Below are 19,142 nucleotides of genomic sequence, written 5' to 3' on the forward strand. Positions count from 1 at the left end.
CGAGTTTGCAGTGTGCAAGCCAGCGTGCTTCTCTGGCTATTCTGACCCACAATTCTCTGCCCTGCGAATATATATCAGCAAGAAGGTTAAAGTTCAGGGTGCAATTTAATGAAGTAGCATCTCGTTATTGAGTCTGCATTTCTAGGACACTATATAGTACAATTACCTCAGAATCTTCAACCCACTGTTGAAAACAAGGAAAGTAAAATCTTCTCTTACATACGTACCTACATTTACTTCAATAAATATAAATATCCTGATAACGTTTGGAATAATCAGCACACTAATTTCTTATTTTTAAAGTAGTTTAAATAAAAGTTCAGTCAGAAAACAAGCAGGGAAGACACTGGTAAAATGAAAAGAATATCATGTCAGTGAAGCATTGATGTAATCACTGACAATTATTTTTCTTTAAAAAGGTCATTGATGGTGTCATTTTTTGCTGTTGCTAAATTATGAATGCCACTGCAAATCCCCAAAACATGTTAGGATTAATTATTCTACAGATAGTACGGATCAGATAATGTCCTTCCAGCATTAAAACAATGTACTGTAACCCATGTACAAGGCTGGTAATACATGGCGATTCTGAAATAAAATAGACTATCCAAATCTGACTAGAGTGGAGTTCAGGCAAAATATTAGAAGACATTATGCACATGCAAGAGAGGATACTTTGGCTACATTATGTACTTACCTCTTTATTCTCACATTCAATCACACACATCTAATTCATCATTTTACTAAAACTACTCGTACTCCGATATGAAATCGCATTCAATTGCAGTGTCGTAACAGGCGATTCATATTTATTTACACAGTTTCTGGTTTTAAAACGGCAGAACCAATTTTGGTCTGCATATATTCAATGCACACTCACCGCTTAATAAAAGCAATATTTATAATTACAAGCACAAAAGCCATACAACATTTTAAAGCAGCCTACTTCAGTATGAAACTATATTATCTGAGAAAATAGGAATAATTTCACACCAGCGTCAAAAATACAGTGAATCTGTTTGTGAGGTGAACTACTGAAAGTCATTATTTTTCTTCGTCGTGGAAGACTGTGATGTGACACTTTAGTGTGGTATTATCGTACTGTATGAGGTGTTGATGTCACGAAACAGCATTTTTTTAAGTCCCTTGCTGGCTCATATCATTTGTGTAAGAACAGGAAACTCACAAAATATTGTGAATGTGCAAAGAGTTTTCGCAAAAACACACACTTGGCACCATATCCAGAAACAGAAAAATGGACATGTGACTTCAAGTGTGGTAATTGTAGAGAAAAGAAAATATAAAATAAGGAGAAATTGTATTTTAAGATCACCACAGCCCCAACACAACTGTTCATTCGTTGTTCTGAGCTTTCCATTTTCCCACTCTAAATATGAGTGTTTTTCTTCCTGAGAATTTCATGGAGTAAAGAACAGCTTCCTGTTTCCCTTTCGCTCCAACATATCTGGAATCTGGGAGACAAACACAAGGAGTAAAAATAAAAACAGGAGCCAGACTAACAGCAATGACTTTTCCTGCATCGTACCTGTTGATGTTAATGAACTGATGCTCATCTGCTTACCTTCCTTCCACATGCTCTACCGGCCACCATACAGGTGGATCTTAGCGAACGAGACGGTCTCATCAATGTTCTTGTGTCCCTTCTCGTAGATGACAAAGATGAACTTCCGGTCCTCCGGAGAGCCGCTGTTCAGTGATGTCATGCAGGAGTAGCCGCTGGGACCCGCCCATATCTGAGCAGCTTTGTTCACCCAAGAGTTACCATCAGTCAGCGACCAGCGTAACGTCATGTTAACTCCTGAGGGGGATGAGGCAAGACGTCAGTATGATGTAATAATGATATTGATCTTTTTCTTTACAAGGACCTGAAGTACACTGATTGTTTTGGCGTGCAGGTTATGTATTACAGAACCAAACTGCATATACAAACTAGAACTAGTGCTTCATGGTTGAATGCCTCTGCCAACATCTCAAGTTGCTGTTTACATCCGTGTCTGTCCAAAATGTCACCGCGTCATCATTTTATCCTACATTGGTGGGAAATTGTCATATTGTAACAGAGCATGTTGACAGAATGGCCTCGCTACTTTAACTTCCACCACTGAGCCCCAGTGACACAGGTTAGGCAGGAAGAAGAAGAGAGTATGACTGTTAGTGTCAGCGGCTCTTACTGCTGTGCTCATTGGAGGGGTTGGTGAAGTAGAGCACTCCCTCTTTCACCAGAGCTCCGGCTGCTACTGCAGGATCCACAAGCTCGTAGTCAAAGAACGTATTTTCAACGGGCAGGGTCAATCCGCCGTCAAGGCTGCGTACCACTATGCGACACCTACAGTGGTAGCTGTTCTGGTTCCGCACGTTGATGACGATGCTGCCGTCCGTCATCTCCACCGGCTGCAGGGGAGCAGAGAGGGTTACGCTTGACAGGGATGAAATGCTCTGTTGTTCAAACAGTCATTGACTGGTATTTGATTCATCATGACAACTTGTTATCGCTGCAGTGAAGACATCACACAATGGTTAAGATAAGTGCCAGGTGTTTTAAAACATACAGTTAACAGCTGTTTCTTTTGGCCACTAGAGGACAGAAGAACTCCACAGCAAGCTGACCGATAAACGGAGCTGTTAAAAGTTGTTCACATGACACACATGCAGCAGAAACAATGCAACATCAGCACTCAGTCGTATTCCTGTAAAATTGAAGTCTGATCATCCATCTTCTTTTAGCTTTGTTTTGTTTCCTCTTTTAACTGCGTAAAATTTGACTTTCTTCAACAACTAGATGCTAACTTTGTCTGCTGTTTGGTGCTGGAGAGGCAGCGTTCAGTAGGTTAGTCATATGATTATCTTATATTTTTTTAGATTCATAAAATATCTGCCGGAAACTGGGTTGATAAGAGCATTTAGGCTGAACCATAGAGTGTATTTGCAAGGCATGAAACCAAAACAAAGAACCAAAACAGGCTAAAAAGGTCGGTAGAGCTTCAAAGTTGGGTGATAATTCCCGGTGTGTTTCATATAACATTAATACATTTGATCCATTGTTATGACAAACAAATATATATGGCTGGAGCTTTAATGAATGCATTTACAGCTGTGTAGATCTCCAATATGGGGCGAGGATACAACACAAAGGAGAGGTCGCTCAAAAATGCAACGGGCTATTGGGGCAGCAGCAAGGGAAACAAAGTTAACTCTGTGTTTTATTCACTGTGATGTTTTTGCAGGATGCTGCTGATGAGCTTGTGACTAGATCAGGGATTCCCAAAGTGTGGTGGGGTGCGCGAGCTGCCTCTAGGGGGTGACCGAGAGGAAAAATGGTGCAATGGTGTAATAATTAATATTAAATATAATTTTTACAAAATAAAAACATGAATGTAACAGACTGTCTCGTGTTTGTCGTTCTGGTGTTGACAATGATATGTCCCTTGAGGGTTGCCGTAGCGAAGGCGCAACCCCGCCTCTGGCCAAAGGAGAAATCAATAATAAAGAGAGTAGCCGTGGGCTGATACAAGATGTCTAATCTCCCGACTCCAGTTACTACTGTATGATAAGTGCCCTTATACACGAACCCAAGACGCTCGGTTACATGAATTATAAAAATCCCCTTGTAAGATTTAAATTTCAATTTAAAAACGTACAATTTAATAAATAAATGCACGTCAGCTCCTGCCGCCAGACTGTCTTTTACGTAGCTAGCCTAGCTTGTGCAGCTAACAGCTAACTTCATTCATTCAGCAACATTCATGCAAATATGATAAACTGGCTGAAAATCGGGGAAACTGTCAGGTGGGACATCTGAAGCTATCAGTTATAAAAGAGGAGAGAGAGAGAGAGAGAAAGAGAAGAAGAGGAAACTGCTGAGAAACATTTGACGGTGACGGTAACATACACAACAGTCTGTATGCGCAGCCAGGAATAAAGTTGTGTGTGGAACCAGAAGGGAATACAATCATCCAAGCTTTGTTGACATGATGGACTTTCATCTAAAATGCAAGTAAAATGTGTTTGTTAATGTGAGATATGGACTTTTGGTTTCATTTATGTTGGTTTCAGGACTTTAAAGTCTTAGAGGTGTGTTGGAAAAACAGAAAAACACAGAAATGTGACATGGCTTTCCCTTTTTCTGTTCTTGTACGTCCAATGAGAGCTTTTAATTCCATAGAAATTCAACATTTTGGAGATTAACTATTGTAAACATGGCATCCCTGATCAACATGCAAATATCTGTTCAACTAAAAATAAAAACGTTATTCTTCTGCAGGAATTGACCCCTAAATACATACAAATACAAAGTGAGAGAGAGAGAGAGAGAGGAACGGAGAGGTGCGTTGGGGAGAGACCGGGAGAAGAAGTCAAACGGGAGTCAGAGGAAGATGAGACGGAGGAAGGAGGAAGGGATTGCACAGACAAATCGGGAGCACATAGGCCCATCGCCGAGTCAAGGTAAAAAAAGAGGAAACGAGAGAGAGAGCATCAGATTGGGAAAGAAGAGAGGAAATATGATGAAAAGTATCTGTGTCTGGGCTTCACTTGGATTGCCAATGCAGATTGCCCAAAGCCACAGTGCGTGGTGTGCAGTGAGGTTCTGGCAAACAGCTGTCTGAAGCTCTTATTTACGTTGCCACCTGAACACCAAGCATGCCAGTGCAAGTTAAAAGACCCTTACATTTTTTTTTTATATCGAAATTGGAGGAGTTACAAAACAGCCAAAAACAACTGCAGTCTCATTCTATGTGTGGTTAATTGTAAATTAAATGTGATAATCTGCCTCTGAGTCTGTGTGTGTGTGCTCACAGATCCTTATTGCTCTTTAAAAGTGAAGCCTTGTGTCACTGAAAGTTATTGAAACTTTGTTGCAGTGTTTCAGGGCGTTTTCACACCTTCAGTTCATATGCGTTATTCTGATTCAGGGATTAATATGATACAATGTTGCAGTTGCTCCTTTGTTCGGTTTGTGTTCACACTGCAACATTTAACAGCGGACTAAATATTGTAAACAAACGCCACGCGCGAGCAAACTGTTCTCTCATTGGTCCGATTTCTATGCGGCTATAAATAGGCTCTGTTGCTTCTTTTTTTTAAGGTGTGGGGGATTGGGGGTGCGTGAACCCGGTCGGGATGTAGAAGGGGGTGCGCGGCCTAAAAAGTTTGGGAACCGCTGGACTCGATAACTGAGACTCTGTGTGGAGACTTTGCTAATTCTAAGACATGTGAATGCTTTGTTGCCGTTGTTATTGCCGGCAACAGACGATTTGTTAGAGGATAACATTAAGTGTCCCTTTCAGCCAACCTCTTGATTCCTACAGTGAGCTGTCAAAGTAGACCAGCATGGCGCGATCCACAAGCAGCAGGCGTACCTGGCACTCGTCGGGGTCGAAGTCCTGTGCCCTCTTCTGCTGGTTGTAAGGGATGCTTTTCAGCACGCCGCCGTTGTACCAGTTCCGTCCGTGGTCGTCACTCAGGATGCAGAAAACTCCGTTAGCCTCCAATGTCCCATGACCACACACCACCAACCTACTCTTAGCTGGGTTGTAGCGCTTCTGTAGTGCAAATACACAAACTGTGTTAAACTATAAACAAAGGTGCTGACTTGATTCTTAAACACAAACTACATATAACTCTGAAAATGATTTAAGATAACTTTTTACTGGTTCTCAGAGGGGAAATTAAAAGGTAAGAGTGACACACTGTCAGCAAGATATTAATACTACAACAAATAAAACAATTTAAATTAAATGACTGGATCAGTCAAATTCAAACACTAAATTATGTCTAACGCATGTCTATAGCATAATTGTAATACTTAGTTGTGACGAAGCTGTATGAACTGAGATCATAATATTCCTGTAGGGAGCAGATAAGGTTTTTGTGTTTCTCCAACACCACAGAGATTTCTGCCTTTAAAATCTCTCCACCTGTACATGAATGACTCACCCTGTCAATAGCTTATAATCACAATATGGGACATTAAAGCAGCACAGAGGTCATTTAGCTTACATTTGATCTCACTTTACAATTAGGAAGCAGCTCAGCAGCAGCTTTCCACGTCATACCGTATCGTCCTGTCTCACCTGGATGCCGAAGCCCGGCCCGGGACTAAAGCTCTTCACTCCGAGCTGGACCGACAGGTTTCTGGGCTGGCTCCAGCTGAGGCCGTCGTCCCGGCTCTCCACCATCATAGTGCTGGACGGGTTGCAGTTATAGTGGTGGAAGCAGATGCTGTAGACCAGAATCACAGAGCCCACTTCCTCGTCCACCACCACGGAGCCCAGGTTCAGGCCATCCGGCGTCTCTCCATCATCGACTATGAAGGAGGTCGGGGACCAGGTGGCTCCTTGAGGGACGGGGGAGGAACAGGAGAGGATTCAGACATAAATCAAGACTCCTTTTACACCAAATTGTATATGTTTGCTACTTATTCTAAAAGAAAAATACATTCCTTTAAGTATTTTGGTTATTCAACTTTCCTATAAAACATCCGTTTCTTTCAAGTTTTCATCCTCAAATTTGGTTTTAGTCTCTTTATATTCCTGCTCTCTTGCACCCTTTGCAGTAAGCTAGTGCTTCAATCAATGCATATATATATATAGGATATATAGGATATAGGATATAAGCAGTTGTCACGATCTTGGTTTCGGTTAAGTTTGTTTCCTGTTTTATTTTGAAGTCCCTGCCTCTTGTGTCCCGTGTTCGTGTCACTTCCTGCCTTTATATGTTTTCCCTCCACTGTAATTGTCTGCCCGCCCCTGATTGAATCCACCTGTGTCTAATCACATACACCTGCCCAGTGTATTTAAACCCTGTGTTCGCTTGGCTCTGATTCGGTTCGTCTGCTGTGTTCCTGTTAAGCGTCCTTGTGCACACGTCTGTTTACCTGGTCATGTTTCCTGTCGTTTTTCCTGTTGGATTTTCAGTTCCTCAGTTTTGTTTTTTGTCTAGATGCTTTTATGTTTTTGTGTGTTTTTATACTTTCCACTTTAACCTTATTTTGTGTAATCAGATCTGTGTTGCAATGAGTAGAGCTGGATACTGAACATATTTACTGCCTGGAATGTGTCGGTAAGACAGAGAACCAACAACTGTCAAGTACCAGAGGCTGGCATCCAGTTTGTGCACAGTGTCCTATTCTATTTTTACTTGACATTTTCAGATTTTTAAATCTAAGTTTCGACAATTTACGACTGCATTTTATCTAGGTAATGATCTCCTGCGACTGATTCTAACAGTTAACATTCAAGTACTTAAGTTAAATGAAATGAATTCCAACTATTTGTGGAGTTTTTGTTAATAATCCTCAAAGTAAAGTTTTGAATAAAATGCGTGGTTTTTATATCTGCACTGAAAGTAACTTATCACATTGGCTACAGTTTTGAAAAATTGTGTATCAAACGATTACCAGCTCTAACTTTAGTAATGCAGACATTTTGTAGTGTAACTTCGTCCTCTGCAGTCTTTTAAGGAAGCTTCACAATTCCTTTATTTTAGCTGCTGGAAGTTTACATTGGGCTTGGAGGCTTTTTTTTGTCCTGTTTGATGCTCTGTCACAAAATAAACCAGGAAATTACAGAACGGGTAAGTGATAGGCGTGGGAATCACCAGCGATCCCGCGATACGATACTTGGGTCACGATACCATATTATCGCGATACTGCGATGTTCTGAGTATTGCGATAACATAGGCCTATATTGCGATATATTACTTTTCTCAACTTCAAATTATGTCCCCAAAGGAAAACTGTCAACATGTTTTATCTAATAAGATAGTTTTCAGTCTGTTCATCTCACTTCAATCATTTTATTGCAGCAGAATATGATTGTCAAGCAGACGGACTGACCAACACGAGACTGCATGTCATAAATGTTGCATGAACCTGACAAACTGAACTGTTTGTATTACTACATCGTCCAACTGAACTAAATGCAAACGTGTGGACTCAGTATATGAACTATAGCTTATATAAGTAGGATATAAGAGTTATATAACTCTGTATAACTTGTGACGCGTGGACGTCAAGGGCAGAGAGACAGTTATGCGCTGCACTCTCCCCATGAGTCGGCTACTGTTGGCAGATTTAACCCCGTAGTGAGGCCAGATGTCTTTGTTTTGACCAACTTCCTACCGATCACACTGACCCGGGACCTTTGCTGACCTCACCAGAAAACAACTCAGCATCATCTAGTGGACTGAAAAAGTAATTGATTTGATTTTTCTAGTAATTCTTTTTTTTAATAGTTTATATAATAAAATATCGATACTTGGCTTCCGTGTGTCGATACAATATCGCCACGCACAATATCGCGATACTATGCTGTATCGATTTTTTCCCCCACCCCTAGCAAGTGATTCATTATTTTGTGCTTTTCGCTCCCTTGGCACTGTTATGTATTCCCTGTATATGTATAACTACTGTTAGTGTATGTTTATATATATATATATATATATATATATATATATATATATATATATATATATATATATATATATATATTTATATATATATATATATTTATATATTTATATATATATATATATATATATATATATTTATTTATATATTTATATATATATTTATTTATATATATTTCGGACTATTTCTGATGCTATGACTGTCATTGTTGTCCTTGCCTTTGTCCATGGACCGCCGCATTGCGATGAACTTTGCTCCCATGTCGCCTGATGATGACTTCCTGGCCTCTGTGAAAGCCAGCAGGCTTCCCTTTGGGGTGAAGGTGAGCAGGGGGATCCTGTAGGTGTCCACCTCCCCCATGACTCCGCTCACCCACAACAGCTGCTCGTCATACAGCAGAGGTTCAATCTGGACGGCAAAGAAAGGCGAGACAAGAAAAGGAAGAGAGGCTGAGTAAAAGGTGAAAGAGTTAAAACATCTGTGAGCAACACAGTCAGGTGACACCAGCAGGTGATCACACTTGAAATTCAGGAAGCGTTCCTTTCACTCATCTATTTCAAGCTGCAAGACTGCAAGAGCTCCTCCCTCCCATTACTGTGGACAGTATAGGCTTCCACTTTGTGGTACTCTACTTGAGTATTTTCATTTTAACCTACTTTACTCCACTATACCTAAAATATTGTACTTTGTATTCCACTACATTCATTTGACTGCTACAGATCAATGTTTCACAAACAAAACGAGATCAGTATTTAAAATGCAATGCTTCCATCTCCATTCATCCATTTCTGAAAATGAGTCTTGAATCCACAAGTGAATTGCATGTGAAACATAAATCATGCTTTTATAATCATGACTACCCAAAGGTATATAAAGCTTTTAAATTAGTTAGATCAGTTATAACATTAACGTACTGGTTACGTGTTATGCATCAATAATAATAGTGCAGTAGAGTAGTTGTATAACACTGACTGATACAACGCAGACTTTTATTTTGAGTTTTAACTTCAATTCTAAAAGCAAAGCTTTTACTCGTTGCTCAGTATTTCATGGTGTTGTCACTACAATCACTACTATTACATTTGAATGTATTCCTCCACTCACTATAATGATGCATGCCGAGACTGGACACGTCACTCAAATCAATGCTGAATCAACACTTTTGACAGCTTCTACAACTCGTGTACCAACAACACGGAAACTAGATTGTGTTGTTACGTATTTCTATGATACTTGGTTTACTGTACCTGTTCAGGGCTGATACAAACACAGGAAGACAACAGGAAGAGCAGTAGCGACAGTTCAGCAAGTCGGCTTCCTGTCTCCATGACTGATTCACGTCCTGAGAACTTCTTCTTTATTCCGACTGAGAAATAATATCAGTTATTACACACAGTACAGAAGATGACTTTCAAAATAAATCCACAAAACTAAAAACGGACAGAAGTGAAGCGTAAATGCTCCCCTCAGCTCGAGTTAGCACGGCATATAACTAGTAAGTCATGTGACCAAGGAGGGCGGTCACATGACTGTCCCTTATTTTTAGCCATGCACCAAAATAAAAGATGAAATCATTAATACTCAAAATTGTATTAATCTTTTATATATATATATATATATATATATATATATATATATATATATATATATATAGATTATGTATGTGTGTATATATATACATATACACACAGTATATAAATATTTTTTTAATGATATTTTTTTATTTGCTGTTTCATATGAATTCTGTTTGTATGCACATCATTGTGCCTATGCAGCTGCTGAATGATGGTTGAATGTTTTTTGTTACAAATTAATTAAAAATATTAATGTACATAAATATTCACGAATAAAATAAGATACCTTGCGATGTAATTTCACATCTAATGAACCACATACTTCATGTCTTCGACATTTCTTTCCGCTGAGGTGGAATATCAGATAATTGGAAGATAAATGCTGTCAGAAGATTTGAAAAAAAAAAGTACTAATTTCATTTGATCTATGCGTTGAATTTTATGGTGGTGTTCTTTGATTACCAAAGTAGTACCGTACTACATACTATTATCCAGCGATGTAATTTTCCCAAAACTACACCATCCAGTGTTGCAGTATAACGTCTTGTACAGTATACATTATTATGGTGCAGTGTGGTACGGGAAACACACGTGTATGAATTAGTATCCCTTGAATGACGCCATTGATCCACATCTATCCTTCGACGAACACATACGGTCTTTGCAGTAGATCGCACCAAATAATGAGTAGTACCAGATAAAGAAGGCGTTCGGCTTATTGCACTCCTTTACTTTTTTTTAATCAAAAATAAATGAAAAGGAAGAAAAAAATTGTAATACTGGACTCAATTGTCTCCTAAAGAGCCGTCAACAGCGACTGGATAACTTCGTCAGATGGAAGCTGTTTAGGACCTCTAACATTGGTGTTCATCATCATTGCCCTTTATGACCCCGGGCATGTAGGGCAGCAACAAAAGTCTTCCACTCCCGTCCGTCCTGGGCGAAACCCATCACGTCTGGTTGTTTTTGATACTTTTTGTACAGGACAGAGCCGTTAACACTGAGCCCAACCCCGAAACCTGGAGGACCAGGTGTCATAACAACAGATGATTCACATTTGTTTACACAATTTCTGGTTTTAAAACGGCAGAACCAATTTTGGTCTGCATATTTTCAATGCACACTCACCTCTTCATAAAAGCAATACTTATAATTACAAGCACAGACCCAGAAAACATTTTAAAGCAGCCTACTTCAGTATGAAACTATATTATCTGAGAAAATAGGAATAATTTCACACCAGCATCAAACATACAGTGAATCTGTTTGTGAGGTGAACTACTGAAAGTCATTATTTTTCTTCGTCGTGGAAGACTGTGATGTGATACTTCAGTGTGGTATTATCGTACTGTATGAGGTGTTGATGTCACGAAACAGCATGATTTAAGTCCCTTGCTGGTTCATATCATTTGTGTAAGAACAGGAAACTCACAAAATATTGTGAATGTGCAAAGATTTTAGCAAAAACACACACTTGGCAACATATCCAGAAACAGAAAAATGGACATGTGACTTGTGCCTTAATCAAATGTGGTAATTGTAGAGAAAAGAAAAGATAAAATAAGGAGAAAATTCTCGAGACTGCACTTTCCAAATTCAAATCACAAATCAAAACCCACCTTTACAGAACTGCTTTTAATGTGTGACAAATGTGTGTTCTATGTTTTTAGTGTTTAGCTTTTTTATGGTGATTTTAATGTTTGAAAAGTGCCACATAAATAAAATGTATCATTATTATTAAAATTGGATTTTAAGATCACCACAGCCCCAACACAACTGTTCATTCGTTGTTCTGAGCTTTCCATTTTCCCACTCTAAATATCATGAGTGTTTTCTTCCTGAGAATTTCATGGAGTAAAGAACAGCTTCCTGTTTCCCTTTCGCTCCAACATATCTGGAATCTGGGAGACAAACACAAGGAGTAAAAATAAAAACAGGAGCCAGACTAACAGCAATGACTTTTCCTGCATCGTACCTGTTGATGTTAATGAACTGATGCTCATCTGCTTACCTTCCTTCCACATGCTCTACCGGCCACCATACAGGTGGATCTTAGCGAACGAGACGGTCTCACAATAGTTCTTGTGTCCCTTCTCGTAGATGACAAAGATGAACTTCCGGTCCTCCGGAGAGCCGCTGTTCAGTGATGTCATGCAGGAGTAGCCGCTGGGACCCGCCCATATCTGAGCAGCTTTGTTCACCCAAGAGTTACCATCAGTCAGCGACCAGCGTAACGTCATGTTAACTCCTGAGGGGGATGAGGCAAGACGTCAGTATGATGTAATAATGATATTGATCTTTTTCTTTACAAGGACCTGAAGTACACTGATTGTTTTGCCGTGCAGGAAAGCAGCAGCAGCAGTGGTGGAAAGTAACTTAGTAAATTTCCTACGGTACTTCAGGTACTTTGAGGTTGAGTATTTCCTTCCTAAGTTACTATGTACTTCCACTCCACTTTATTACAGAGGCAAATATCCATTACATTTATTTGATAGCTATAGTTACAAGTTACTTTACATATTCATCATAAAAAAACCACATGATAAAGTCACGATATATCATGCGTTATGTATTACAGAACCAGACTGCATATACAAACTAGAACTAGTGCTTCATGGTTGAATGCCTCTGCCAACATCTCAAGTCTCTGTTTACATCCATGTCTGTCCAAAATGTCATCGCGTCATCATTTTATCTGACAAATTGTCATAATTAGTATATGAATTCTTGATTTATGGCCAAAAACGTGTTTTATCAGGTCATAGTGCCGTTTGACCACCAACGTCTAATCAGTTCATCCTTGATTCCAGGTGGACGTTTCAGTCAAATTTGATGAAATTCCAGAGGTATCGCGTTATGGTACAGGCGGAGGGACGGACAACCCGAAAACATAATGCCTCCAGCCATTTCTATCGTCTGCGAGGAGGCATATTAATGAAATTAATAAAATGCTGCATTAATGTCTGTAATAATATTCCAATAAGAGTATATCTATGATAATAATACCGTCTGAAAGGGGTCCTTCCACCCAAAAAGTTTATTTCTGATAAATGAACCACATCTTGCTGTCAGTAATTTTTTTAACTTTTGATGGAGGGACTTTTATTTGTAACAGAGCATGTTGACAGAATGGCCTCGCTACTTGAACTTCCACCACTGAGCCCCAGTGACACAGGTTAGGCAGGAAGAAGAAGAGAGTATGACTGTTAGTGTCAGCGGCTCTTACTGCTGTGCTCATTGGAGGGGTTGGTGAAGTAGAGCACTCCCTCTTTCACCAGAGCTCCGGCTGCTACTGCAGAATCCACAAGCTCGTAGTCAAAGAACGTATTTTCAACGGGCAGGGTCAATCCGCCGTCAAGGCTGCGTACCACTATGCGACACCTACAGTGGTAGCTGTTCTGGTTCCGCACGTTGATGACGATGCTGCCGTCCGTCATCTCCACCGGCTGCAGGGGAGCAGAGAGGGTTACGCTTGACAGGGATGAAATGCTCTGTTGTTCAAACAGTCATTGACTGGTATTTGATTCATCATGACAACTTGTTATCGCTGCAGTGAAGACATCACACAATGGTTAAGATAAGTGCCAGGTGTTTTAAAACATACAGTTAACAGCTGTGTTTCTTTTGGCCACCAGAGGACAGAAGAACTCCACAGCAAGCTGACCGATAAACGGAGCTGTTAAAAGTTGTTCACATGACACACATGCAGCAGAAACAATGCAACATCAGCACTCAGAGTCGTATTCCTGTAAAATTGAAGTCTGATCATCCATCTTCTTTTAGCTTTGTTTTGTTTCCTCTTTTAACTGCTTAAAATCTGACTTTCTTCAACAACTAGATGCTAACTTTGTCTGCTGTTTGGTAGCCTACTGGAGAGGCAGTGTTCAGTAGGTTGATCATATGATTATATATATTCATAACATCTCGACCGGAAACTGGGTTGATAAGAGCATTTAGGCTGAACCATAGGGGTTAGACAGTGAGCTGTCAAAGGAGACCAGCATGGCGCGATCCACAAGCAGCAGGCGTACCTGGCACTCGTCGGGGTCGAAGTCCTGTGCCCTCTTCTGCTGGTTGTAAGGGATGCTTTTCAGCACGCCGCCGTTGTACCAGTTCCGTCCGTGGTCGTCACTCAGGATGCAGAAAACTCCGTTTGCGTTCAATGTCCCATGACCACACACCACCAACCTCCCCTTAGCTGGGTTGTAGCGCTTCTGTAGTGCAAATACACAAACTGTGTCAAACTATAAACAAAGGTGCTGACTTGATTCTTAAACACAAACTACATATAACTCTGAAAATGATTTAAGATAACTTTTTACTGGTTCTCAGAGGGGAAATTAAAAGGTAAGAGTGACACACTGTCAGACAGATACAGTATATGGAAACAGCGTACTCTAGAATAATACACATGATTAAATAATGACTCTTCGTGTTTTTCTGTATATAGAAATGTAATATAGTGTATGATGAAATAAAACAGTATAACATGAACACAATATAGTATGGGATCTAAAAATAAAAACACAGGGTTACTTCACACGATCAAAATTAAAGAAAAATAAGAAATTGCTAAAGCCAGGCCGTGCCTCCTGTTTCCACTGTTTCCTGTGTGTGTGTGGGAGTGGCATGGGCGTGTCTCCAACCTGGTCTCCTCCCGGCTCCCTCCTGATTGAGATTCATTCACCTTACCTGCCCAAGTCAACCCAGCTGCCTTCCATCAACTTATCTACTCGACAGTTTATCTACCCGGGTTTCACATCCGCTCTTCGCCAGATCGTTGTTACAACCTCCGTGGTATCTTGTTTGTTCTCAGCCGCTCAGTATTATTAGATTCTGAGTTCATCCAACTGGTTTCTGTTGTACGTACCTTGTCTTTCTGTGCGTGCAGTTTGGATCATCCTCCCGGCTCCCCAGTCTGCCTGCCCTGCCTTGTTCTGCCCGGTTTCCCACCCTCGCCCTCTCGTCCTTGGTTCCCCGCTGCTCCATTACATCTTTCCCTTTGTGTCCTCCCGGAATAAAACCCTGATACACTCTCTTACTCCCTGGTCTGTGTCTGCGTTTGGGTTCCACCACCACACCCCATGACAGAAATAATGGAAATTGGCTCTAGAAAAAGATAATACATCATTCTTAAAATGTGTTCAAAGTAATGTGTAATGCTACAAAGACATCAATATATTGTGAAACAAAACCATAATAATTATCCACATCCTGAGCTATTCAGATGCTCAACTCAGACTATGGAGAAGGATAAGCCATTAGTTTGCACAATCACAATAAAACACCCTCCAATTATATAATGATTCTGTTGCGGCAACAATGTCAAATGCACTGCTGTCAGTTTATACATTCAACGTGCTTTTTTTAAAAGTGGCCAAAAATAAAAAGCTTGAAAGTATTTGTCAGCACTCTACTTCCAGTGTAGCAGAGTGCAAACTGTTTTTTTGTTGGTTTTAACTTGTGACTGCTGTTCCTCTTTGTGGATAGTTGTTCTATAAAGAATGTGCCAACAATACACTGTAGCTGCAGATTATTTGGTCTTGTGGCCTCAAAGAACTGCCAAATCTGGTTTCTTCTACGGCTGATGAATGCTGACATTAAAAGCAAAAAGACACACCTTAGTTTGTGTCAGATTTACTCATCGTGATTAAGTTACTTCAGACTTTCAATATTCAATGTATTATCCAATAAACAATTTAAATTAAATGACTGGATCAGTCAAATTCAAACACTAAATTATGTCCAACGCATGTCTATAGCATAATTGTAATACTTAGTTGTGACGAAGCTGTATGAACTGAGATCATAATATTCCTGTAGGGAGCAGATAAGGTTTTTGTGTTTCTCCAACACCACAGAGATTTCTGCCTTTAAAATCTCTCCACCTGTACATGAATGACTCACCCTGTCAATAGCTTATAATCACAATATGGGACATTAAAGCAGCACAGAGGTCATTTAGCTTACATTTGATCTCACTTTACAATTAGGAAGCAGCTCAGCAGCAGCTTTCCACATCATACCGTATCGTCCTGTCTCACCTGGATGCCGAAGCCCGGCCCGGGAATAAAGCTCTTCACTCCGAGCTGGACCGACAGGTTTCTGGGCTGGCTCCAGCTGAGGCCGTCGTCCCGGCTCTCCACCATCATAGTGCTGGACGGGTTGCATTTATGGTGGTAGAAGCAGATGTCGTAGACCAGAATCACAGAGCCCACTTCCTCGTCCACCACCACGGAGCCCAGGTTCAGGCCATCCGGTTTCTCTCCATCATCGACTATGAAGGAGGTCGGGGACCAGGTGGCTCCTAGAGGATTCAGACATAAATCAAGACTCCTTTTACACCAAATTGTATATGTTTGCTACTTATTCTAAAAGAAAAATACATTCCTTTAAGTATTTTGGTTGTTCAACCTTCCTATAAAACATCCCAACATCCGTTTCTTTCAAGTTTTCATCCTCAAATTTGGTTTTAGTCTCTTTATATTCCTGCTCTCTTGCACACTTTGCAGTAAGGTAGTGCTTCAAGCCATTTAATTGACCACAATCAATGCATATATATATATATATATACAAAGTGTGTATCCTCAAGCAGTTGTTGTCACGATCTTGGTTTCGGTTAAGTTTGTTTCCTGTTTTATTTTGAAGTCCCTGCCTCTTGTGTCCCATGTTCGTGTCACTTCCTGCCTTTGTATGTTTTCCCTCCACTGTAATTGTCTGCCCGCCCCTGATTGAATCCACCTGTGTCTAATCACCTACACCTGCCCAGTGTATTTAAACCCTGTGTTCCCTCGTCTCTGATTCGGTTCGTCTGCTGTGTTCCTGTTAAGTGTCGTTGTGCACATGTCCGTTTACCTGGTCATGGTGCCTGATGTTTTGCCTGTTGGATTTTCAGTTACTTATTCTTAGGAAGTATGTTTTTGTTTTGGATATTTCTTCATTAAAATCACCATTTATCATCCTTCTGTGTCTACCTGCATTTGGGATCATACCCAGTTGTCTTTTTGCCCCACCGTGACAGTTGTATTACTTTTTGTGTCACAAAATGCTGATTCAAATGTGTACACTTGTAAAATCCTTTTCAGAAATGCCTCTAAAACAATGCGTCCATTCATTTCATACAAATAATCAGTTTGGACAAAAGCGTAAATGTAAATATCTTTGTTTTTGTCTTGATGCTTTTATGTTTTTGTGTGTTTTTATACTTTCAACTTTAACCTTATTTTGTGGAATCAGGTCTGTGTTGCAATGAGTAGGGCTGTAGAAAAAAAGCAGAACATGACCTTGTGTGTAATGTTTTCTGATAAATTTGACATAAATAAACTTATGTAACGAATGAAAACACGGTTTATTGATTAAGTTTCAGAAAGTAATAAGACGGTTAAAGTTCGGACTGACTGACTTTATTTGTCACCAAATTAACCAGGAAATTACAGAAAAGGTAAGTGATTGTTATACATTATTTTGTACTTTTCGCTCCCTTTGTCACTGTTATGTATTCCCTGTATACTTATAACTACTGTTAGTGTATATTTATATTTCGGACAATTTCTGATGCTATGACTGTCATTGTTGTCCTTGCCTTTGTCCATGGACCGCCGCATTGCGATGAACTTTGCTCCCATGTCGCCTGATGATGACTTCCTGGCCTCTGTGAAAGCCAGCAGGCTTCCCTTTGGGGTGAAGGTGAGCAGGGGGATCCTGTAGGTGTCCACCTCCCCCATGACTCCGCTCACCCACAACAGCTGCTCGTCATACAGCAGAGGTTCAATCTGGACGGCAAAGAAAGGCGAGACAAGAAAAGGAAGAGAGGCTGAGTAAAAGGTGAAAGAGTTAAAACATCTGTGAGTCTGTGAGCATCTGTGAGCAACACAGTCAGGTGACACCAGCAGGTGATCACACTTGAAATTCAGGAAGCGTTCCTTTCACTCATCTATTTCAAGCTGCAAGACTGGAAGAGCTCCTCCCTCCCATTACTGTGGACAGTATAGGCTTCCACTTTGTGGTACTCTACTTGAGGATTTTCATTTTAACCTACTTTACTCCACTATACCTAAAATATTGTACTTTGTATTCCACTACATTCATTTGACTGCTACAGATCAATGTTTCACAAACAAAACGAGATCAGTATTTAAAATGCAATGCTTCCATCTCCATTCATCCATTTCTGAAAATGAGTCTTGAATCCACAAGTGAATTGCATGTGAAACATAAATCATGCTTTTATAATCATAACTACCCAAAGGTATATAAAGCTTTTAAATTAGCTAGATCAGTTATAACATTAACGTACTGGTTACGTGTTATCCATCAATAATAATAGTGCAGTAGAGTAGTTGTATAACACTGACTGATACAACGCAGACTTTTATTTTGAAAATATTGTGCTGAGTTGCCTGTTTTAACTTAAATTTTAACAGCATATATGTTATTTGTAACTCGGGATTTCATAGTGCCGTCACTACAATCACTACTTTTAAATTGTAATACGTATTCCTCCACTCACTATAAAAAATGAATGCATGCCGAGACTGGACACGTCACTCAAATCAATGCTGAATCAACACTTTTGACAGCTTCTACAACTCGTGTACCAACAACACGGAAACTAGATTGTGTTGTTACGTATTTCTATGAAACTTTGTTTACTGTACCTGTTCAGGGCTGATACAAACACAGGAAGACAACAGGAAGAGCAGTAGCGACAGTGCAGCAAGTCGGCTTCCTGTCTCCATGACTGATTCACGTCCTGAGAACTTCTTCTTTATTCCGACTGAGAAATAATATCAGTTATTACACAGAGTAGCTACAGATGATGAGATTCGAAATAAATCCATAAAACTAAAAACGGACAGAGGTAAAGGCGGAAATGCTCCCCTCAGCTCGATACCACGGCATATAGCTAGTAAGTCATGTGACCAAGGAGGGCGGTCACATTTGAAACATTCGACATTCTACAGTACGGATCACAATGTCCTTCCTGCATGAAAACAATGAACTGTAACCCATGTACAAGGCTGGTAATACATGGCGATTCTGGAATAAGATAGGCTATCCAAATCCGAGTAGAGTGGAGTTCAGACAGACAGACAGACTCCAATATGAAATCGCATTCAATTGCAGTGTCATAACACTAT

The 19,142-nt window shown here is 40.1% G+C and overlaps 2 protein-coding genes across 2 annotated transcripts; both read right to left on the reverse strand.

Annotated features, from left to right (window-relative positions):
* Positions 1–327: 327 nt before the first annotated feature.
* On the reverse strand, positions 328–9,848 carry neu1 (neuraminidase 1). Its single transcript, XM_079288728.1, has 7 exons — positions 9,676–9,848; positions 8,647–8,836; positions 6,093–6,355; positions 5,379–5,561; positions 2,193–2,412; positions 1,583–1,819; positions 328–1,472 (listed from the first exon to the last, which is right to left on the reverse strand). Exons 1-6 carry the CDS (start codon positions 9,754–9,756, stop codon positions 1,599–1,601), a joined length of 1,158 nt encoding a protein of 385 aa, XP_079144854.1. The 5' UTR covers positions 9,757–9,848; the 3' UTR covers positions 328–1,472; positions 1,583–1,598.
* Positions 9,849–10,766: 918 nt separating this feature from the next.
* Positions 10,767–18,885, reverse strand: LOC306791831 (sialidase-1-like). The gene is made up of 7 exons (XM_079288727.1): positions 18,660–18,885; positions 17,585–17,774; positions 16,047–16,309; positions 14,034–14,216; positions 13,229–13,448; positions 12,014–12,250; positions 10,767–11,903 (listed from the first exon to the last, which is right to left on the reverse strand). The coding sequence occupies exons 1-6, from the start codon at positions 18,738–18,740 to the stop codon at positions 12,030–12,032; spliced, it is 1,158 nt and encodes a 385-aa protein (XP_079144853.1). The 5' UTR covers positions 18,741–18,885; the 3' UTR covers positions 10,767–11,903; positions 12,014–12,029.
* Positions 18,886–19,142: the final 257 nt, after the last annotated feature.

This window comes from Melanostigma gelatinosum (assembly GCF_949748355.1).
Source record: "Melanostigma gelatinosum genome assembly, chromosome: 17".
NCBI lineage: Eukaryota > Metazoa > Chordata > Actinopteri > Perciformes > Zoarcidae > Melanostigma > Melanostigma gelatinosum.